At 50.7% G+C, this 24,250-nt stretch overlaps 1 protein-coding gene across 5 annotated transcripts in view; it reads left to right on the top strand.

The window, feature by feature from the left end:
- Positions 1–24,250, top strand: part of LOC119967834 (NACHT, LRR and PYD domains-containing protein 3-like) — a 125,438-nt gene that overhangs the window by 87,412 nt on the left and 13,776 nt on the right. For 4 of the 5 annotated variants that reach the window (XM_038800867.1, XM_038800869.1, XM_038800868.1 and 1 more), the window contains one exon: positions 23,577–23,744. The exons of the other annotated variant lie outside the window; for it this stretch is intronic. In XM_038800867.1, coding sequence (XP_038656795.1) covers positions 23,577–23,744 — 168 coding nt within the window. The remainder of the gene's footprint in view (positions 1–23,576; positions 23,745–24,250) is intronic. 5 annotated transcript variants of the gene reach the window in all.

Consider the following 24,250-nt stretch of genomic DNA (forward strand, 5'->3'; position numbering starts at 1 on the left):
CTGGACGCCTGGAACTCGACCCACAGGATGCAGAGGCAAAAGAAATCTTCTCCCACTGACTGCAGTGCTTTAAGGCCCTCCTGGCAGAAGCGAGCACAGCCGAAACAACAGAGGAGCAGAAGTTAAATCCACTGCACGCGAGGGTGAGCCACAGAATCTCTACACAACTAAACTCGGCCGGTTCATATATTGCAGCGCTAGCGATACTTGATAAGATGTATGTAAGGCACATTAACGAAGTTTACACACGCCATGTGTTCACAACTCACCACCAGCGGCCTACAGAATCACTCACCGAATTTTTAAGAGAGCTCAATAATCTATCTAATGACTGTAACTATCAAGCGGTTACCTGGGCTGAACAGAGAACTTGCTGTACGCGATGTTTTTGTAGCGGGCCTCAGGTCTAATTATGTGCCTGCCATTTCTGCGGCCAGAATCAGCACCCGCGGCAGCACTAACCGACCCGCAACGCAACCTGCAGCAGCTGCGGGCGGAAAGGCCACTACGCGAGAGTGTGCCTCGCAAAAAGGGCCCCAGCTTCCACCTCCCCAGCGGCACGAAGTATTCGCTCCCCACAGCCGCGGGGCCCGAAACGCAGCGGCCTATGCCCCAATCCCTCCACGTGCGATCCATGGGGGCCGCCATCTTGGAAAACCTCCACCACGCGGCCGGCCACGTGCGACTCATGGGGGCCGCCATCTTGAACGCCATCTTCTTTGCCGCCCGCCACGTGCGATCCACGGGCCCGACCAGCATCTCCATGCTCGGACAACTCATCGGAAGAGTACGACCTCCCCGGGCGCTCGTCACGTGGCCCGCAACCCGGCGCAGTCACCCTGGATCAATCACGCCCGAAGCATCTGCAAAATTCGATGGCAGAGGTCCAAATCGACGGGTACAACACGCCATGCCTTTTTGACTCCGGGACCACTGAGAGCTTCATACACCCAGACCTGGTAAGACGCTGTGCGCTACCCGTTTTCCCCGTGCGGCAAACTATCTCGCTCGCTTCAGGCTCCCATTCTGTCCAGATCCAGGGGCACACCGCCGCGACACTCACAATCCGAGGCGCTAGCTACTCAAAATTTCAACTCTACGTTTTGCCTGACCTCTGTGCGCCACTCTTACTAGGCCTAGATTTTCAGTGTAACCTTAAGAGCCTCACCCTCGGCGGGGCCCTGCCCCCACTCACTATCTGCAGCCTCGCTGCGAATCTCCCCCCTCCTCTCTTCGCCAATCTCACAAAGGACTGTAAACCCGTAGCCACTCGTAGCAGGCGATACAGCCTGCAGGATAGGGTATTTATCAGATCAGAGGTCCGAAGGCTTCTCAGTGAGGGGATTATAGAGGCCAACAATAGTCCCTGGAGAGCTCAGGTGGTGGTCGTTAAGACCGGGGAAAAATTCTGCATGGTTGTCGACTATAGTCAGACCATTAATAGATTCACGCTCCTCGACGCGTATCCCCTCCCCAGGATTGCAGACATGGTAAATCAGATCGCCCAGTATCGGCTCTTTTCCACGGTGGATCCGCAGTCTGCATACCACCAGCTCCCAATCCGCCCGGAGGGCCGCCACTACACGGCATTCGAGGCCGATGGCCGCCTCTTCCATTTCCTCCGGGTCCCCTTCGGCGTCACTAATGGGGTTGCGGTGTTCCAATGAGCAATGGACCGAATGGTGGACCAGTACGGGCTGCGGGCCACGTTTCCGTACTTGGACAATGTCACCATCTGCGGCTATGACCAGCAGGACCACGACGCCAACCTCCACCGTTTTTTCCAGACGGCACAGAAATTCAACATCACCTACAACAAATAGAAATGCGTTTTCCGCACAAACAGACTGGCCATCCTCGGCTACGTCGTGGAAAACGGAGTCCTGGGCCCAGACCCGGACCGTATGGGCCCCCTCTTAGAACTCCCCCTCCCCCAAGGCCCTCAAACGGTGCTTGGGCTTCTTCTCCTATTACGCCCAGTGGGTCCCTCAATATGGGGACAAAACCCGCCCACTCTTTAAGGCCACACGATTTCCCCTGTCAGCTGAGGCACGCCAGGCCTTGAACTGCATCAAGGAGGACATCGCCAAAGCGGCCATGCAGGCGGTGGATGAATCCACTCCATTCCAGGTTGAGAGCGACGCCTCAGAGGTAGCTCTAGCAGCCACACTAAATCAGGCAGGGAGACCAGTCGCATTTTTCTCCCGTACACTCACCGCTTCAGAACTTCGACTCTCCTCAGTCGAGAAAGAAGCACAAGCCATTGTGGAGGTTATTCGTTACTGGAGGCACTACCTCGCAGGTAGGAGGTTCACCCTCATCACCGACCAAAGATCGGTTCCCTTTATGTTTGATAACTCGCAAAGGGGCAAAATGATAAAATTCTTCGGTGGAGGATCGAACTCTCCACCTATAGCTATGATATTAGAACAGAACAGTACAGCACAGAATAGGCCCTTCGGCCCTCGATGTTGTGCCGAGCAATGATCACCCTACTCAACCCCATGTATCCACCCTATACCCGTAACCCAACAGCCTCCCCCCCCCCCCCCCCCCCCCCCCCCCCCCCCCCCCCAACCTTACTTTAAGGACACTAGGGGCAATTTAGCATGGCCAATCCACCTAACCCGCACATCTTTGGACTGTGGGAGGAAACCGGAGCACCCGGAGGAAACATACGCACACACGGGGAGGACGTGCAGACTCCGCACAGACAGTGACCCAGCCGGGAACCGAACCTGGGACCCTGGAGCTGTGAAGCATTTATGCTAACCACCATGTTACTGTGCTGCCCGCATAACTGCCCGATATCTTAATATCGACCCGGGAAGCTCAACGAGCCTCCGGATGCCCTATCCCGCGGGACATGCGCCAGCGCGCAGATTGACAGACTGAAAGTCATCCACAACGACCTCTGTCACCCGGCTCGCCCACTACATCAGAACCCGAAACCTGCCTTTCTCCAACGAGGAGGTAAAAGCGGTCACCAGGGACTGCCCGATCTGTGCGGAGTGCAAACCGCACTTCTATAGACCAGACGGGGCCCGCCTGGTCAAGGCTTCTAGGCCCTTTGAATGCCTCGCGATTGATTTCAAAGGGCTACTCCCCTCAACTAACAAGAACGTTTACCTTCTAAACGTCGTAGATGAGTTCTCCCATTTCCCATTTGCTATCCCGTGCCCCGACATGACCTCCCACACAGTCATTAGGGCCCTGCATAGCATCTTCACCCTGTTTAGTTTCCCCAGCTACGTGCACAGCGACCGGGGTTCATCCTTCATGAGCGACGAGCTGCGTTAGTACCTGCTCGACAAGGACATTGCCTCGAGCAGGACTACCAGCTACAACCCCGGGGGAACGAGCAGGTGGAGAGGGAGAACGCGACAGTCTGGAAGACCGTCCTACTGACCCTCCGGTCTAGAAAGCTCCAAGTCTCCCAGTGGCAGGAAGTCCTCCCAGACGTGCTACACGCTATTAGGTCCCTTTTGTGCACAGCGACCAATCAGACCCCTCACGAGAGGCTCTTCATTTTTTCCAGGGGCACTACCACGGGGGTCTCACTTCGGGCATGGCTGAAGAGGCCGGGCCAGTACTCCTGAGGAAACATGTCAGGGCACACAAAACCGACCCCCTTGTTGAGAAGGTGCGGCTGCTCCACTCCAACCCCCAGTACGCCTTCGTCGAGTTCCCTGACGGCCGCCAGGACACAGTATCCCTCCGGGATCTGGCATCCGCCGGATCCAGCGGCCCCTCTACCCCCACAGAAGGACCCCTCACCCTACACCCCATGCTGCCGCCCCCTCACGCTCCTGAGCCCACGAGCTCGCTCCACCAGTTCCGTGCACCCGCGCCGGCCAGCCCCCAACGCCCCCAGTCCCCGGTCGAACCAGAAGAGTATGAAGCTCGGACACAACCCTCCCTGGAGTCCGCCATTGTACCCCAGCACACAACACCCATCCAGCCACCGCAGTTCGACCACCGGACAGACTTACTTTGTAGACCATCACCCCCGCCGGACTTGATTCTTTTTGAAGGGGGTGAATGTAGTGAATATAACGTAGTAATTCACACTGTATTTACCAATACCATTGTAAGCGCAGTAGCGTTATCCGACCACTAGCGGGAGTAGCTCTGGGAATGCTCAGGAGTTTGTACAGGGCTCCAGCCTTGGCTCCGCCCACGACTCCTCCCCCTTGACTGCTGTATAAATAACCGTGTCCAGAGCCAGCCGGCAGTTCACCGAGAGTTCAACGGGTAACAGGCTGGCTCTGTAGTAAGGAGAGTAAAACCACTGTTCATATCTTAAAGCACGTGTCTCGTGAATTGATGGTTCCATCACCTCCTTTCTCAGGAAGTCTCGCATCTGCAAATACCTAAACCCGTTCCCTGGCAATTCAAATTTATCCTCAAAGGCTTTCAAGCTGGGAAAACTTCCATCTATAAATAGATCCTCCATACTTCTAATTCCTGTCCTTTGCCATCTCCGGATTCCACCATCTTGCCTACCCGGTACAAACCAATGATTTTTATAAATTGTGGTCCAAACCGATACTCCCTCCACTTACTTATATCTCCTCCATTGCCCCCAGATTCTCAGAGCCGCTGCCACCACTGGATTTGTGGAGTATCGGGCCGGCGAGAACGGAAGAGGTGCCGTTATCAGTGCTTCCAAACTGGTCTCTTTGCATGACGCCGTGTCCATCCGCTCCCATGCCAACCCCTCCCCCACTTCCTAATCATGGCTAGATGAGCTGCCTAGTAGTAATTGCAGAGGTTTGGTAGCGCCAACCCACTCTTCCCCGACTGCACTGCACTTTCTTCACTCGGGTTCACTCGTGTCCACCTGGAGTATCTCTTCCACCAATCTATCCCTCTCAGCCCGTTCTGCCTCTTCTCTGTGGGCCCGTATCGTGACTAATTCCCCTCTGACCACTGCCTTCTGATCTTGCCAAACGGTCGCTGCGGAGACCTCCCCCATATCATTTGTTTCCAGGTCGTTCTGGATGGACTTGTTAACCCGCCCACAGATCGCTTTGTCCGCTAGCAACCCCACATCCAGTCTCCACGATGGGCGTTGCCCTCTCTCCGCACCAACCCGTAGATCCACCCAATATGGGGCATGATCCGACACTGCGATTGCCGAGTACTCAGTATCCACCACCTTCGGGACTAGTGCCCTGCTCAGAACAAAAATTATGATGCGAGAGTATACCTTGTGGACATGTGAGAAAAAGGAAAACTCCTTCGCCCTTGGCCATGCAAATCTCCCATGGGTTGACTCCCCCCACCTGTTCCATAAACTCCTTCAATTCCTTTGCCGCAGCTGGCCTCCTCCCTGTCCTGGATTTTGACCGGTCCAATTCTGTATCAATGACAGTTTTAAAGTCTCCTCCCATGATCAGGTTATGTGACTCGTCTGGGGTCTGACCTAAAACCCGCCTCATGAATTCCACATCGTCCCAATTCGGAGCATGTATGTTCACGAGTACCACCCGCACCACCTCCAGCTTCCCACTCACCATGATGTACCTACCCCCTTGGCAAGCCTACTTCTGACAATAATACAGATTATTATTATAAATTGCCTCCATCTGCTCTGTGACAATTCTATGATTCTGCCTGTGCTGCCTCAGTGGATGGCTTCCCCTTGCCTGTCATTAATTGGCCGGTTCTAGCAATAGTGTTTATATCTGGAGTTGGTTAGCTGGCTAGAGTATGATGTACAATTATGCTGATATCGTTGGTTCAATCCCCATTCTGGCTATGGTAGTTCATGGTGTCCTTCCCCATTGCTTTGCGTTTCCTAAATTGTGTCGGTCAGGCTACATAACAAGAAATTGTCTATAATGGAGAGATGCAAATGGTCCTTTGTGGACTGTGATTAAATTACATAACCCTGTCCACACTGTCACATCATCAGCTTCCGGTCTTAATATCAGTCAATCCCCAGTCATTATCCTCATCCCCACTAAAAGCTCCATTCCTGGAGGGGTGCGGGTGGTACTCGTGAACATACATGCTCCGAATTGGGGCAATGTGAAATTTATGAGGCGGGTTTTAGGTCAGACCCCAGACTTTGAGTCACATAACCTGATCATGGGAGGAGACTTTAACACGGTCAACAGGTCAGGTAGTAACGCTGAAGAGTGAAACAGTGAATATTTCCAGGATATTCTATTTATATTTCAGATTTTCAGCATCAATATGGTTTATGTTCTGTGTAAATGGAAATTGTTGGGTCTCCCACCCAGGAGATTATTATTGTTCATGATGGTATTCTGAAGATCACTGCTATTTTTCTCTGATCTCCAGGCTGTTAGAGAACGACCTCTCAGATTCTTGTGCTGAGGATCTCTCCTCCACTCTGTGTAGAAGTCAATATTTTCCTGCTTCTTGACTTCTCAACAAAGTTCGTTATGACAAAATAACAAGTCTTTATTTACAAAAAGACTGCATGCAGTATTGGCTGCAACTTGAGTTCAGCGAGCAGTTGTTACCCACTGCTAATTCCTCCTCAAGTCTGCGCTTTTATAGAAAATCAGTTCAGTATTTATACATTATCATTATCATGATTGCGTGACTACAGCTTAGTCAGGAATTTGATCAGAAGTAGAAACATGAGCAATGTCATAAAACAGGCACAACCTGCTGACCTCCAAGGACTCTGTCTCATCACTCATATCATTATCTTGTCCTTTGATAGAACATTAAAAGGTCGGTGACTCCTTCATCCCTGACCTTATCTTGTCTTACTCATCCAGCCCTGGGTCATGAGGAGTTAATCTTATCAGAATGTACAGAGGTCCGGCATTTTGGAATAACTTGACCTTCTCTGATCTTATTCATGCTTTAAGTTATGGGGAGTCAGCCTTAGCAGGCCTTACAGGGGTCCGGCATATTGGAATAGCTTGGTCAGCTTTTCTTACATTGCACCAAGTAGTTGACCAATTTTCCCATCATGCCATTACTTAATTCGTCCAACTTCACATCAGTACAAACAGTTCACTGAAGGATTTGGATCTGAATGGGAATAAACTGGGAGATTACGCAATGAAAATACTGGCTGTGGCTCTGCAGAACTCGGACTGTAAAATACAGAAATTGGAGTGAGTTTACCCACAGTTGATATTAATAAATGGTTTATAACTTTAACGACAAGTATTCTTAAGAACATTACATAGTTCCAGAGTGGGAAAGTATTAAACACTGAGAAAAATAAAAACCATCAGCCTGCCACAGAGATTTGAAGAATTTCCAGACTGCAGTATTAGTCACTGAAGCCACCAAAGAGTCTCCGATTTCATGGTGATGTGGACAGCAACTTGCAAGTGTTTAAACAACAATTTAATCTCTTATTAAGTAAATTTAGAAGATCAATCAGATTCAGGTACGGTAGCAATGCTCCTCACAGCGGCAGGGCCAGAAGCAATTGCTGTGTTTAATATGTTTAAATGTGCAAACGATGCAGACAGTAAAAATTTTAACAAAGTAATTCGAAGATTCAATAGCCATTGCAGCCCCAGAAAGAATGAAATTTGTGAACGCTGTCTTAAGATCACATTTACAGAAGACCGCTAAAACGTGTAATTTTTCTGCGTTGGAATCTTCCATGATTCGGGACCAGATTGTGTTTGGTGTGAATGAAAATAAGCTGAAGGAATAGTTGCTGAGGGAATCAGAGCTGTCTTTGGACTAACAGTTGAGATTGTTCAGGCTCACAAGCTGGCAGCACAGCATTCTGAAATGTTTCTCAGTAATGGTGGCGGCGTCTTGGACGAGAACACTCGGGTTGCCACACTTTTTCCAAAAAGGCGGGAAACTTCCAAAAAAGGCAGGAAAGTTCCTGCAGCTCCTCGCACACCAACAGACAGGTTAAAGATCAGGACAAAGTATTTCTGAGTACAAGATGTGGTCAAAGGCACAAATTAAGGCAGTCCCCAGCGTTTGGCAAGTTTTGTTCTGGATGCCAAGAAAGAAATCACGTTACTCACTTAGTGCAACCCCAGACCAGTCAGCACAGTGGAAGACACCGTCTCCACTTACAAAACAGCATTGTTTGTTGGAGTTAGCGTGGCCAATCCACCTAACCTGCACATCTTTGGACTGTGGGAGAAAACCGGAGCACCCGGAGGAAAATCCCGTACACACGGAGAACGTGCAGACTCCCCACAGGCAGTGACCCAGCGGGGAATCGAACCTGGAACCCTGGCGCTGTGAAGTCACAATGCTAACCACTATGCAACCGTGCCGCCCATAATGGTTCAAGCATTAAATGATATGGTGCTTGAGACTGCAGTGTTTTTTAAAAAATAGTTTTTAAAGTTTTGCTAAATTTTTCATAAATAGTAATAATCCTAACGCAGCAAAATAGAGTGAACATTAACATAGTGCAGAAAGAGAATATACAAAAGCAGTTAACTAGACATTACCCCACACGCCTCAGTCTTCCCACACCCTCCCAATGGAACACTCATCCGACCCCCCCCCCCCCCCCCCATGGATCACTGCTGCTGCTGACGTTTTAATTTTCACCGAGAAGTCAACAACAGTATTATGCCCCCGCTCCACAGCAGCAGCTCTGTACACTTGGCAAAGTTATTTACACACAAATGTAGGCATTCGTTCCTGGTGTTGTCCCTTGCTTCTCCCGGACGGAGTCTGCCGTTGTTGTCTCGTGCGCACTTCTGCTTCTGCGGCCCTCCCGTCTTCCTCGTTTTCTCTGTTCCTGTGGATGCCAAGTTTGTTAACGTTTCCCTGTCTACCCCCTCCCCTCCCTGGATCTCTATTGTTCCCTGTCTCTTCCCTCTTTCCCCCCCCCCCCGCCCCGTGGTTCGCCTTTCCTTCCTCTTAGATTTAGCTGTCCCTTCCCCGTCTCCTGGTCTATCTCTCCCTCCCATGCTTTGGCTACTTTTCCGTTTCTTGGCTACCTGGTTATTCTGCTTGTTTGTTGGCCACAAACAGGTCCTGGAACAATTGGGTGAATGGCTCCCACCTTCTGTGGAAGCCGTCGTCTGACCCTCGGATGCCGAATTTGATTTTCTCCATTTGGAGAGATTCCGAGCGGTCGGACAGCTTTGGGTGGTGCTGCTGACTGCCAGCGCCGAACACGATTATACAGCAGGCGATCAGGGAGGCAAAGGCAAGGGCGTCCGTCCTCCTCCCCAGGAATAGATCTGGCTAGTCTGAAACCCCGAAGACCGTCACTTTCGGGCATGGCTCCACCCTCACCCCCACCACTTTGCATCGAAGAAGGCTGTCCAGTACTCCACAAGTCTGGGGCAAGACCAGAATATGTGGGCGTGGTTGGCCGGGCCTCCTTGGCACCGTCCACATCTGTCCTCCACCTCCGGGAAGAACCTACTCATACAGATTCTTGTTAAGTGGGCTCGATGTACCACTTTCAGTTGTGTCAGGCTGACCCTTGCTGAGACGTGGAGGTGGAGTTGACCCGATGCAGTGCTTCTCTCCAGAGTCCCCACCCTATTTCGATCCCCAGGTCCGCCTCCCATTTCATTCTTGTTGAGTCCAGTACGGTGTCGGCCACTTCTACCAGTCGGTCGTACGTGTAGCTACAGTTTCCATTGCCTAGTCTGCTTGCGTTCAGTAACTCTTCCAGTAGCGTTTGTTGTGGTGGTTGTGGATATGTCCTTCTCTCCCTTCGTGGGAAGCAGGTACCTTAGCTAGTTCCCCCTGGCTAGCTGGAATTTCTCGGTCAGTTCGCCCTGTGTTGCGATCCTGCTGTCCGTATATAGGTCCCTGACTGTCAGTGTCTCTCTGTCCTGTCCCCACCTTTTGAAGTTTGCCTCGTGCTTTGAAAAAGACCTTGGGGATGTAGATCGGAATGGATCTAAGTCGGAAGAGGTACCTGGGCAGCACGTTCATTTTGATCATCTGGATTCTCCCCGCGAGGGAGAGGGAGAGTGGGAGTGTGTTCCATCTTTGCAGGTTCTTTTTTGCTACCTCCGTCAGACTGGTGAGGTTCCATTTGTGGATCCCTTTCCAGTCATGGGCTATTTAGACTCCCATGTAGCGGAATTTGTGTCTGGCTTGTTTAAATGGCAGCCCCGTTAGTGCTGGGTGTACTGGGAAGATCTTGCTTTTGCTCATGTTGAGTTTTTAGCCCGAGAAGGCGCCAAACTCTTTCAGGAGCACGATGATTCCGTCCATGCTGCTTTGTGGGTCCGAAATGTAGAGGACCAGGTCATCTGCATAGAGTGAGACTCTGTGCTCACTGCTGCCCCTTTGGATTCCCCATCAGCCTTTTGTTGCTCTGAGCACAATTGCTAGTGGCTCGATCGCTAGAGCGAACAGCAGCGGGGACAGTGGGCATCCTTGTCTGGTGCCCCTGTGCAGCTGGAGGTATCGGGAGTTGGTGTTGGTCCGCACGCTCGCCATGGGAGCGTTGTATAGGATTTTTACCCAGGATGTGAACCCTGCTCCAAGCCCGAACCGCTCCAGTTCCTCTGAGGTATTTCCATTCAACTCTGTCGAAGGCCTTTTCTGCGTCTAGGGTGACGATCACCTCTTGTGTTCTCTCCCCGGAGGGGGTCATTATCACATTCAGCAAGCGCCTGAGGTTCGAAGTCAGCTGTCTACCTTTGACAAAGCCTGTCTGGTCCTCTGCCACCACCTCTGGTATGCAGATATTTTGGCATCTGCGTTCAGCAGTGAGATGCGTCTGTATCACCCACATTCCGTTGGGTCTTTGTCTTTCTTAGGTTTCAGCAAGATTGAGGCCTGTGCTAGCGTGGGTGGCAGTGTGCCCCTAGCTAGCGGTCTGTGAAAATCTCCCGCAGATGCGGGGCCAGTGGTATCGCACATGTTTTGTAGAAGTCCGCCGGGAACCTGTCTGGTCCCGACGCCTTCCCCGCCTGCATGGAGCTAATGCTGTCCATGATCTCTCCCAGTGCTAGTGGTGCTTCCAGGCCCCGTTTTCTGCCCTCCTCCACGACTGGTATGTCCAGTCCATCAAGAAACCGTTTCTTCCTGGACTTTCCCATTGGGGGCTCTGAGGTGTACAGCCCTTGGTAGAAGGCCTTGAAGGTTTTGTTGATCTTTTCTGGTTCTGTTTCTAATGTGCCTCTGGTACCCCTGATTTGTGCAATTTCACTGGTGGCTGTCTCCTTTCTCAGCTGGCGTGCAAACAGGCGGCTCCCTTTGTCTGCGTGTTCGTATAGGGTCCCACGTGCCTGGCGGAGTTGGTGCACTGTTTTCCTGTTGGAGAGCAGATCCAATTTCCTTTGTCGCTCTTTCCTCTCCACCAGGAGCTCTACGGTCGGAGCCTCGGAGTATTTACGGTCTACCTCCAGTATGGAGTCGATCAGCTGCTGCCTAGCCACCCTTTCCTCCCTATCTCTTCACGCTTTGAAAGCAATGATTTCCTCTCTTGGTACGGCCTTTAGCGATTCCCAGAACGTGGAGCATGAGACTTCACCGTTTTGGTTGTACTCCGTGTAATCTGCTGAGGCCCGTGATATATTTTCGTTGAAGGCCTTGTCAGCTAGTAGGGCAATGTTCAACCTCCATGTGGGGCGTTGCGCCCTGCCTGTCTCCAGCCTCAGTGTACTGCCAAAATTCCACCAGCACATTTCCTGTACCACCAGGGGCGAAAACACTCTTGACCACTGCTATTCAAAAATCAAGGGCGCCTACCGTTCCATCCCCGACCGCACTTTGGGAAATCAGACCATAAGACTGTGCTCCTTCTCCCGGCTTACAAGCAGAAACTCAAGCGGGAGAACCCAGCTAAGAAGGTTGTGCAGTGCTGGTCCGATGAGACAGAAGAGCTCTTACGTGACTGCTTGGAGACAGTGGACTGGTCCATATTTAAGAACTCAGCGACTAATTTAAATGAGTATGTCACCACCGTCACAGACTTCATCAGCAAATGTGTGGACGACTGCGTGCCAAAGAAAGCAGTACGTACGTTCCCCAACCGGAAACCATGGCTCAACCGCGAGATTGACTCCCTACTGAAGGACAGATCTGAGGCGTTCAAGGCAGACGACCCTGTCCTATACAAGAAATCCAGGTACGACCTCCGCAAAGCCATCCGAGATGCCAAGAGAGAATATCAAACTAAACGAGAGTCACAGACAGACTCTCGGCGGTTGTGGCAAGGACTAAGCAACATAACGGGCTACAAAGCGAAGCCGAGCAGTATCTCTGGCAGCAGTGCACCCCTCCCCGTTGAACTTAATGCATTCTATGCTCGGTTTGAGCAGGTAACCGACAATCCGCTATCGAGTGCCCCAGCAACCCATACCCACCATCAGTTTCCGAAGTCAGATCGGCCTTCCTGAAAGTGAACCCACGGAAGGCGATGGGCCCGGAAGGGATCCCCGGTCGTGCACTCGGAGCCTGCGCGGACCAGCTGGTAGAGGTTTTCACAGACATCTTTAACCTATCCCTACTCCACTCCGAGGTCCCCACCTGCTTCAAGAAGACCACCATCATACCGGTACCAAAGAAGAACCAGGCAACGTGCCTCAATGACTACCGCCCGGTGGCCCTGACATCAGTTGTAATGAAGTGCTTCGAGAGGCTGATCATGAAGCGCATCACCTCCATACTCCCGGAACGCCTTGACCCACTTCAATTCGCATACCGTCGCAACCGGTCCACATCAGACGCAATTTCCCTGGCCCTACACTCATCTCTAGAGCATCTCGAAAACAAAAACTCCTCAGACTGCTATTTATTGACTACAGCTCCGCCTTCAACACCATAATCCCAGCCAAGCTCATATCAAAGCTCCAAAACCTAGGACTTGGCTCCACTCTGCAACTGGATCCTTGACTTTCTGACCAACAGACCACAGTCAGTAAGAATGAACACCAACACCTCCTCCACAATAGTCCTCAATACCGGTGCCCCACAAGGCTGTGTACTTAGCCCCCTACTCTACTCCCTGTACACACACGACTGCATGGCAAAACTGGGTTCCAACTCCATCTACAAGTTTGCTGACGATACGACCATAGTGGGCCGGATCTCGAATAACGACGAGTCCGAATACAGGAGGGAGATAGAGAACCTAGTGGAGTGGTGCAGCGACAACAATCTCTCCCTTAATGCCAGCAAAACTAAAGAGCTGGTCATCGACTTCAGGAAGCAAAGTACTGTGCACACCCCTGTCAGAATCAACGGAGCCGAGGTAGAGATGGTGAGCAGTTTCAAATTCCTAGGGGTGCACATCACCAAAATCTATCCTGGTCCACTCACGTCGACGCTATCACCAAGAAAGCACAACAGCGCCTTTACTTCCTCCGGAAACTAAGGAAATTCGGCATGTCCACATTAACCCTTACCAACTTTTACAGATGCACTATAGAGAGCATCCTATCGGGCTGCATCACAGCCTGGTATGGCAACTGCTCGGCCCAGGACCGCAAGGAACTTCAGAGAGTCGTGAATACCGCCCAGTCAATCACACGAACCTGCCTCCCATCCATTGATTCCATCTACACCTCCCGCTGCCGGGGAAAGCAGGCAGCATAATCAAGGATCCCTCCCACCCGGCTTACTCACTTTTCCAACTTCTTCCATCGGGCAGGAGATTCAGAAGTCTAAGAACACGGACGAACAGACTCAAAAACAGCTTCTTCCCCACTGTCACCAGACTCCTAAATGACCCTCTTATGGACTGACCTCATTAACACTACACCCGTGTCTGCTTCATCCGATGCCAATGCTTATGTAGTACATTGTATATATTGTGTTGCCCTATTATGTATTCTCATGTATTTTCTTGAATTCTGTTTAATTCCCTTTTCTTCACATGTACTGAATGATCTGTTGAGCTGCTTGCAGAAAAATACTTTTCACTGTACCTCGGTACACGTGACAATAAACAAATCCAATCCAATCCAATCCATGTGGAGCGTGGTCTGATATCACAATTGCGGAGTATTCCACTTTGTTTATCCTCGGAAGTACCGTTTTCCCCACCACAAAGAAGACAATTCTGGTGTATATGTTGCGTACTGGGGAGAAGAAGGAGAACTCCTCCGACCCTCCAGTGTTCCACCAATCCCATCTGTTCCATAAAGTTCCCTTGCCAAGCTTGAGGTTTTCCCCCTTTTGGGGTTTGATCTGTCTGTCGTTGGATCCTGTACACAGTTGAAGTCACCCCCATGATTAGTCGGTGCGTCACTATGTCTGGGATTTCTGCCATGGTCTTCTTCTTGAAGCTCGTGTCGTCCCATTTGGGCACGTACACGTTAACTAGTACTACCAGTGCCCCATCCAGGGCCCTGCTGACCATGACATACCATCCCCCCAGGTCCGTAACCGTCTTTGTCCACCTAAACATCGCCCTCTTGCCGATCAATATCGACACACACCCCCCGGCCCTTGTCCCATAGCAGGAATGGTAGGTTTGTCCCACCCAGCCCTTTCTTACCCGCAGTTGGTCCTGCTCTCTCAGGTGCGTCTCTTGGAGGAAGACTATGTCGGCCCTCATATTTCTGAGGTGGGTGAGGACTCTGGATCTTTTCACTGGGCCGTTGAGTCCCCTTAACGTTCCAGGTGACTATCCTGGTGAGGGTCTTCTGCCCCCTCGCTCCTGTGGGATTAGCCATACTTACCTGGTGGACGCGCCCCTGCCCTCCTGGGTTTCCCTTTGTTAGGGGGCGGCCCAGGATGGCCGCTGTCACTGCTCTCTCCATGCGGTCAGGTCCGTGCGCTCCGGGGTTTCCTTTTGTCCAGGGGGCACCCGACATGGCCACCCACTGTGCGTCCGCCATGCGGGTAGTCCCCTGCACTCTGGGATCCACCTTCACCCAGAGACAGTAATGGGTGGACGCTTGCAGCGATTCCTTGTTTCGAGCCTTTGATTGTAGCACTTCGTAGCCCTATTGCTATTCCCTTTCTCCCCTTGTTTGTCCCTCCTTCCCTGTCGCCCTTCTCCCCCCCCCGGTCTCTCCCGTCCACCCTTCCTTTTTCCCCTGTTCCTATCCCCATTTGCTCTCCCGCCTCTGTTGAGTGGTCCCTCCCTACCACCTGCCTGGCGCCTTCCCCCCTGTTGGGGGCATGCTGCGGCCCTGCTTTGTTGCATGTCCCCGGCGCTAGCTTTCCTGCTAGTGCGGTCACCCCGCTCTCAGGAGTTAGTATCTCGCCTCTCCCTTGCCCAAACTCTGCAGTTTTCTGCCAGTTTTGGTTGAACTCAGTGGTTATACTCTTTCCCCCATCCTACCCTGCGCTCCTCTCGCTTGATCTCCCTTCTTCGCTACTCTCATTCCCTTGTGTTGGGGCCTGGTCTCCCACCTGAAGTGGTCCCTCGGGTGGTGGTTTGCTTTTTGTTCAGGGTGCGCTCGCCGTGGCGGGGGTGGGGGTCCTGGCGTTACCTTGCCCCCCCCCCCCCCCCCCCCCCCCCCCACCCTCCGTCGGCGTGTTGTTACCCCTTGACAGGGACCCCTTATTTCTACCCTCGCTGTTGGTTTTCCAGCCCGTGTTCCTAGACAAACATGTTTGCTTCGGCGGGGTCTGTGAACAAATGCTCTCTTTCTTGGTATGTGAGCCAGAGTTTCGCTGGGTACAGCATACCAAAACGCACTTTGTTCATGTGAAGAGCTGCTTTCGCTCTATTGAATTCGGCCTGTCTCCTGCCAAGTCTGCCCCAATGTCCTCGTAAATTCTAATGAAGTGTCCTTCCCATTTGCAAGTTCTGGTTTGCCTGGCCCAGCGCAGGATTGTTTCCCTGTCTTGGTACCGGTGCAGTTCAGCTATAACTGCTCTCGGATGGTCCTGCACCTTGGGCTTCGGGCGCAGCGACCGGTGAGCTCTGTCCATTTCTGGTGGGTTGGGGAAAGTTTCCCTCCCCACTAAGTTGCCCAGCATCTCGGACACGTAGGCAGTGAGGTTTCTATCCTCGATTCTCTCTGGTAGGTATATCTGGTTTAGCTCACTGAGTTAAATCGCTGGCTTTTAAAGCAGACCAAGCAGGCCAGCAGCACGGTTCGATCCCCGGACAGGCGCCGGAATGTGGCGACTAGGGGCTTTTCACAGTAACTTCATTGAAGCCTACTCGTGACAATAAGCGATTTTCATTTTCATTCATATCCTGATATTTTGCCTTCTCGAGCGGTTTTCCTGGTCGTCCACTCTGTACTTCAGGCTTCCCTGTGTTGTGCCCAGTCTCGGCACCTCATTCTCTTGGGCCGTGATCCGGTAGCTCACATCAGTCGCGGCTTTTTCCAGCTCCTAAATGGTCGCCTCTTGGGCTTCCAGTTTCTTCTCTGCTCTGCCCAGGGCATGATGCACCTCCGCCAGGGCCTTGGCCATTGCTGCCTGCACCGTGGCCTCCATGTCCACTCTGGCCTCTGCCTTGTTTTCCTGCTGATGTTGCCTCAATATCGGCAAAGGCTGCCTTCCAGTTCCCCCCTGACCCAGGGGCAGAATGCTCCAATCTGCCCAGTTCTTTTTGTTGCGGCAAACCTTCTGTTCCGCCGCTTTGTGCGCTGATTAGCTCGTCTGAACAGGCTCGCACATTGTCCTGTCTGCTTTTGGTGCCCCTTCTCCCACTGCTTTGCCTCCCTTCTGGCATTTTTCCCCCCTTTTTTAAGAAAGTATTATTAGAGCGGAACAAAGCAGGAGGTAGGTTTGCGCTTCTGACTTTAGGAGCTACTACGGAGCGGCAAACATAGCCATGATTAGGAAATGGATCGTGGGGGAGGGGTCGGTGTGGGAGCAGGTAGAAGTGGTATCATGTAAGGGCACAAGTTTAGAGGCTGGGGGATCTGTTTATTGATGGGAGCTTTCCATGTTTAGAGTACTTGGATAGAGGAGGACTTTGAATTGCCGGGAGGGAATGGGTTTCGATTTCTGCCGATAAGAAATTTTGCACAAAGGCACGTTTCAACGTTTCCACTCCTACTGCCACAGGGGATACAGGACAAGGTATTTTCTAGGATGGGGTGGGGGAGGGGAAGGCTTTGGAAATCTATAAAGAACTTATGGAGTGGGAGGAAACTCAGATAGGTGAGCTAAAGGGTAAATGGGAAGATGAGCTGGGAGGAGCGGTAGAGGCGGGTCTGTGGGACGATGCTTTGAGCAGAGTCAATACGTTCTCCTCATGTGCCAGACTCAGCCTGATACAATTCAAGGTGGTTCACCGGGCACACATGATGATGGCCCTAATGAACAGGTTTTTTTGGGATGGAGTTGAGGTGCGCGGGAGGGTCCGCAAACCATGTCCACATGTTTTGGGCATGCCCGAAGCTTAGGGGATACTGGGAGGGATTTGCGGGTGTCATGTCCGCGGTACTAAAAACGAGGGTGGCACGAGTCCAGAGGTGGCGATTTTTGGAGTGTCGAAGACCCAGTTTAGGGAGTGAGGGGGTGTAAGGAGGAGTTGGGCTATTTTGCATCTGGAGTAGACGGAAACAGTGGGAGACGGAGGGATGTGTTACTCACTGAAATATGTTTACCTTTGTATTGTTTATTGTTATAAAGCTATGAATGCCATAAAAAAATGTGTTTTTAAGAAAAAAAGGCCTTTGGTATAAAAATAGGGCGACAGTGGAAAACTAACAAAAATCTCAGGAGGACCACAATCTTTATGGTCTGTACCCTCTCCACCAGTGACAGCGGGGCATGTCTCACTTCCGAAAGTCCTCCTTCATTTGCTCAACTGGGCCAGATTTAATTTACGCAACTGCTCCCATCGCCATGCCACCTGAATTCCCAGGTATCGATAACGCCCTCCCATCAACGGCAACACCCTTGGCCTCCTCTCCTGCCCTCTCGCTGGATCACAAAAACCTTACTTTTTCCCATATTCAATTTGTACACTGAGAACCGGACAAATTCCGCTACGATCCGCATAATCTTCCCCCATTCCCCCTAACGGGTCAGAAATAGACAGGAGTAGGTCGTCCGTATAATAACAAGACCCTGTGGGCAGTGGGCATTCCTGCCTCGTCCCCAGGCTCAGTCTGATATATTTCATTTCACTCGGTTCGAATGCACACTCCCCACCGGCGCCTGGTATAACAATCGGACCCAGTGTCCAAAACCCTGCCCAAATCCAATCCGCCCCAGGACCTCCCAGAAATACTTCCACTCCACCCAGTCGAAGGCTTTTTACATGTCCATAGCGACCTCCACCTCTCTCCCCTTGGAGAGCATCATGATGACATTCAAGAGCTGTCTAACGTTGGCCGTTAACATCCTACTTTTGACAAATCCCGCCTGCTCCTCCCCTGTCACCCCGAACACAATACTCTATTCTCGAGGCCAAAATCTTGGCCAGCAATTTGGTGTCAACATTTAGTGGGGAGATTTAGTATGACCCTCATTGTTCTGGGTCCTTCTCCTGCTTCAGGCTCAATGAGATCGAAGCCTGTGACATTGTTGGGGGACGAACACCCCGCTTGCTAGCCGTATCAAATGTCCTCACTATCAGCGTACCCAGCACCACAGAAAACTACTTATAAAATTCCACTGGGTATCTGTCTGGTCCTGGGGCCTTGCCCGACTGCATGGCCTCCAACCCCTCTACTACTTCCACAATACCGATCGGGGCTTCCAACTGTTGTTCTATTTATTTATCTTGGTGAACCACAAACCTTCCCTTATATCGATCAAATGACCACACAACCATTAGTTCAAAAGATGGTTTATTTGCATACACAAGAGTTATCTGAACATGCAAACACAATATCTACTACGAGTTAAGCTACACCGATCAGCTACAGTAACCTATACTTCAGGGCGACCGGCACTATGCAAATGGATAAAGGCCTTTATCTGGATTTAACTTGGCTGGTTCGAAGATAGTGGCTCTGTCTCTTCTGGGCTCATCCGTCAGGTAGCGATCTTTGGTCTTGAACTCAGCTGGCTGTTCCTGCTGCAATTGGGTAGGTACAGACTAGATCCAAAAGAGACATAACACATGGCTGGTCTCTCTTTTATCCCTCTGGGATTTTGTGCTCTTTGGGGCGGTCCTTAACCTTGGACCCAATAGTTCGACAGGCTCTGATCACTCTATTCGATTTCGGCCAATAAATGGGCGGGTGCCTTGGAAGCTGGGCGGGTACTTAGCAGTCATTGACCTTGGCATTATGCTTTCTCAGTAAGGGGAGTGGTGCCGATCAGTCTGGCTGTACCGGTTGTTTGATTGGAGTTCTATTGTCCTGGGAAAATGGGCCATTGAAATGTAAACGAGCGGGGGTTTCGGTCAGATCTGGTTACCTGTGTTTTAGATACACACAGGCTGTGTATCTGTGTGAGTCCTGGGTTGGCCATAATTCCCATGGTCCTTTGCAGGTGGCCATCTTAGATGGCTACACAACCCCTCCGCCAACCCTTCCCCCACCTTCAGAAACTCCAAACCCTCCAAGAATTGCCTCATCCCCTGCACCTCCGACTCATTACAGCCGAATGTAAAATTCCTGCCGTGAGCTAGCCCGCCCAGCTAGCCCGGTAGCCCCCACCCATGGCACCAAGGATCCTACCCCCCCCCCCCCCCCACCGCCGCACTGATCTCCAACCCCCCCCAACCCCGTTCGAACGGACATATGCAATACATCACAGACCCCAACAAACACAAAGAATAACATTCCCCCCACGATCCCCCATTAAGGACAAAGTTAACCTGCATACAGAACTGAGCAGCGACCCAAAACTTAGTGCAAAAGAATACATAGAAAACCCCAAGTGAAAAGAAATTTTGCAGCATACCAAGAACACCGCTACTTGCCCCCAAGTTCAATGTCCTCCATCACCTGCCAGTCCCCTGTCTGGCGATCTAAAATAAAGTTCCTGGCTCTCATAAGTGACCCACAAACGCGCTGGGTACAGCATACCAAATTTTACACCTGCTTATAGAGGGCCGATTTCACCTTGTTGAAACTCGCCCTTCTTTTGGCCAGTTACGCACCCAAGTCCTGGCAAATATGCAGCTCGGTGCCTTCCCATATGCAGCTCCTTTTCTGCCTGGCCCACCTCAAGATCTGTTCGTTGTCCAGGAACTGGTGCATGCGTACCACCATCGCCCTTCGCGGCTCATTCCTTAGTGCCTTCCTCATCAGCGTTCTCTGCGCCCTGTCCGTCTCCAAGGGTCGAGCAAACGCACCGTCCCCCAGCAGCTTCTCGAACATGCGCGCCACATATGTCCCTGCGTCCGATCCCTCTTTGCCCTCCAGGTTCTGCCTGCGCGATCTGTTCTCCACTTTCTCTTACAGCCTCTTCTGGTGGTCCCTCATTAGCCCCATCTCCGCCGGCATCACGGCTAGTTGGTCCTCGTCCTCAGACACCGCCTCTTCCACCTTCTAGATCGCCTGGCCCTGTGCTTTCAATCTCTGCTGCAGATGGTCAATCACCGTCTTAACCAAATCCAGGTATTCCTTTGTGAAAAATAAAGAAATGAAACTCTCTTATTGTCACAAGTCGGCTTCAAATGAAGTTACTGTGAAAAGCCCCTAGTCGGCAATTTCCAGCGCCAGTTCGGGGAGGCTGGTACGGGAATTGAACCGTGCTGCTGGCTAGCCTGGGTCTGCTTTAAAAGCCAGCTCTTTTAGCCCTGTGCTAAACCAGCCCCTGACTTTGCTGAGCAAAGCTCTCCTGGAGAAAGGCCACTAGCTGCTCGTTCACCACTGAGTCGGCAATTTCGGCCCTTGACCCTCCGCCATATTCTCCTGCGCTGCACAGTCCACTCCAGTCTTTGACCAGCGATCTCTCCTTTTCAGACCATTCCTGGTCCATGAATCCATATACTGGTGGGAATCCTTCTCACCTACTTCACCGATCTCCTGTTTTGTCGATCAAATCCACCGTAAATCGGGGGAAAAGGTCCATCACGAGCAAGAGCTCCCAAATAAGCGACCACTCAATCTATGGCCGCCACCGGACGTCCGATGAATCAGATTTTCAAAGATCAACTGGAAGCTGAGTACATAGAATGCATTCAAGACAATATCTTGGAAGAAGTATGTTCTAGTCCAAATCCCAGAACAGCGTATTTTAGACCTGGATTAATAATGACCTCATAGTAAAGGTCCCGCTATGCGGCAATAATCATTTTATTTAAAAAAAAATGTTACAGTATCCAATTATATTTTCTCTCCCAATTAAGGGAAGATTTAGCATGGCCAATCCACCTACCTCCCCTGCACATCTTTGGGGTTCTGGAGTGAGACCCATGCAGAGACTGGGAGAATGTGCAAACTCCATATGGACAGTCAGCCAGGGCTGGGATTGAACCTGGGATTTCGGTGCTGTAAAGCAGCTGTGCTAACCACTCTGCCACCGTTCCGCCCCTTCAGCGGTAATCATGACGTAATAGAAATCACCTTCACTTGGACAGTGAGAAATCTGGGTCAATGTCCAGTGTCTTACCCTTTTAATTGCTTTTATTTAAGTTTATGAGGACAGAAGACATGTCTAAATTGAATTGGAAAACTAGCTTTAATGTCGGGACAGTAGAGAAACATTGGCAGATATTTAAGGAGGCACTTCATAATCTCAGCAAAGATCTATTCCAGTGGCGAAGGATGTACCATCCATGCTTAACGAAGAAAGTTAAGGGTAGTATCAAATGGAAAGAAAAAGTATTCTGCAAACATTAGGAGTAGGTTATATTTGGACAGAGTTTTCAATCCAGTGAAGAAACCAGTGGATTGTAAAATCATGAAGGTAACACCTATATTTAAGAAAAGAGGGAAACATAAAGCAGGAAACCATAAACTTCTGTCACAGGGAAAATACTAGACTAGATTATTAAGATGGTAATAACAAGACTTCAGGAAATTATAATATCAAGTGCAGTCAACAGTTTTGTGAAAGGAAAATCATGTTTGAATAATTTGTTAGATTCATTTGATAAACTAACATGAAGCTCGATGATAGGTGTCAGCAGGAGAGGATTTCAAAGAAATCTCAATGCCCAAGGCTGCTGGGCCTCGCATCAAATGGTTTATTTCGCCGGCCGGGAGATGGCGTCTGTTAAAGTCCCAGACCATCTCTCCACCGAACAAAGGAAAACATCCATTCTTGTACATTTTTCTAAACAGCTACACGGCCCATTTCAGCTGGACCTTGTCCAATAATACTGATTATAGATTACATACATTAGCTAGAAATCCAATTATATTTGACATTATGTAAAGTGGGTTGGTACCTTACCAGCCCCTGACTTCATGAAGAAGTTACTCATACTGACTGTTAAAGTTATCTTTCTTGCCTGCCCCTGGAGGCCTTAGGCTGGCAAAGATACATAATGCTCCTTGTCCTTTGGAGCTGTTAGCACACGCTGGTGAAGTAGTCCCTAGAATCGCTCACGTCTGTTTCCCATTCAATGCCTTTGTACAGTGTTTTGCAAAGTGGGGGTTCACTACCCACAGGTGAGTCATGGGATGATGCAAAATGGGTCAGCAAAAGGTCTCCAAAAATGATCCCCGAGGATCGCCTGACCTTATTTCTCATTTTTTTCCCTGGGTGCATTCTGGCTGCACTACAGTGTGTGTGACCATATGAGGCTGATGTAGAGGCCGTGTCATAGGCTTTCTGCCTCTGGATCACTCTTATAGTCACCGACACAGACTCCAGCAGGCACTCACGTTTCTGACGCAGATGATCAGGTTAGTCAGCAGCTGCACATACAACTGAAGAGTTAAAAAAATTATCTTGAAATTTATTTCCTGCAGATATTCCTCCTGCACATAATTAGTTCCCAGCAGTGTTTTGCGCTCTTTTTCCTGATAAATACAGATTTGGTTTCCTTTCTAGTCGCAATCCCGCTGCGCTCTGGCCCACCTCAGGATCCTTTCCTTGTACTGGAACTTCTGCATGTGCGCAGTCACTGCAGCTCTTCTGCTCTTGGCTTCTGCCTCAGGGACCTATGGGCCTGATCCACCTCCAGGGCCTTGTCCTTGACCTCTCATTTACCAACCTGGCCAACCTCATGATGTATCCCATTGCACCTGTTCCCTCCACAATCCGAAGAATTTTCTGACTGGACCTGTTTTCCTGGTCCTTCACCTTTGCTCACAGCATCTTGCACATGCCTCCCAGGATCACCATCTCCACTTCTCGTTACACAATCTGGTCATTCTGGTCGGACACCACCTTCTCCACCTCTTGGATTATCCCCCCTTGCACCTCCAGGCTCCTCTCCACCCGTTTCAAAGTCCAGCGAAGAGATGCCACTGCCCCCTCAATCACCTTCGACCGGTCACTCTGCATTTCCTGCTGAAATTTGTCCTTGATGAAGCTCATCAACTGCTCCATTGGCAGCTTTCCAGTCGGCAACGACCCTCCCCATGCCACTATTTTTACAATTGATGTTGCATCATGAGTCTCCTCCAGCTCTTTAGCCAGGGCTATCACTGTCTTCTGGCGAGTTTGATAACCTGCAGACGTGCCCATCGGGGGAGGAATATTCCCCTCCACTCTCCGCACAATCTTTCCACCAAAATGCCCCATGTTTGGGTAAAAGGGACCAAAGCCAACGCGTTCAAGCAGGAACTACTCATTGTGCGATCACTCACTGAATGGCCACCACTGGAAGGCCCATTATTAACGATATTTACCGGGGGTTTTCCCTGAATTCTTTTATTTTTCTCCTCTGATCCCAGGCTGGAGAGGAACCAGTTGACAGATTCTTGTGTTGGGTATCTCTGCTCGGCTCTCAGTACAAACCAGTCACTAATGGATCTGAACCTGAGCAACAATTTCTTCACAGACCAATCTGTTCCTGCTCTACGTGACCTCATACTGACCTGCAAGAATCTGAAGATGGTATGGTGAGTGTTTGTTAAATTTTTTGTGAATTAATTAAAATATAAATGGTTTTTTAAGATATAAATTGGCCTGAATCTTCCAAGCAACGGCAATGATAAGCGGATTGCTGCTGTCCGCAAAGATTCTCCCAACCTGAAACTACTGCATATTTCTTCTGGGATCTTCAGCACCGTGACCCGGAGAGCTTCGTCGGAGAGAGGGAAAACTCTATTTGGGCCAAGTGCTGGCAAGTGAGATTAGCTTGGCAGGTTAGGGCCTTTCATGCTTCGGTGCAGACTCGATGGGCCGAAGGGCCTCTTCTGCACTGTAGTATTCTGTGATACTGGATCACTAGGTTCCAAATGGTAACGTTGGCCTTTTAATAATGTTAGTTTGGGTTGAGTAAATGGGTTGGGTGAGGAAGGCAAGTGGGCGAGTGCTTCGTTGGGGAGTAGCTGAGGGAGTAGCAGCTCGGGTGGTTAGTCCGGTGATCGCGAGGGCAGTTGGGGGGTGGGGAGTTGATGGTGTG

This window comes from Scyliorhinus canicula, chromosome 6 (assembly GCF_902713615.1).
Source record: "Scyliorhinus canicula chromosome 6, sScyCan1.1, whole genome shotgun sequence".
In the NCBI taxonomy this organism is placed as follows: domain Eukaryota; kingdom Metazoa; phylum Chordata; class Chondrichthyes; order Carcharhiniformes; family Scyliorhinidae; genus Scyliorhinus; species Scyliorhinus canicula.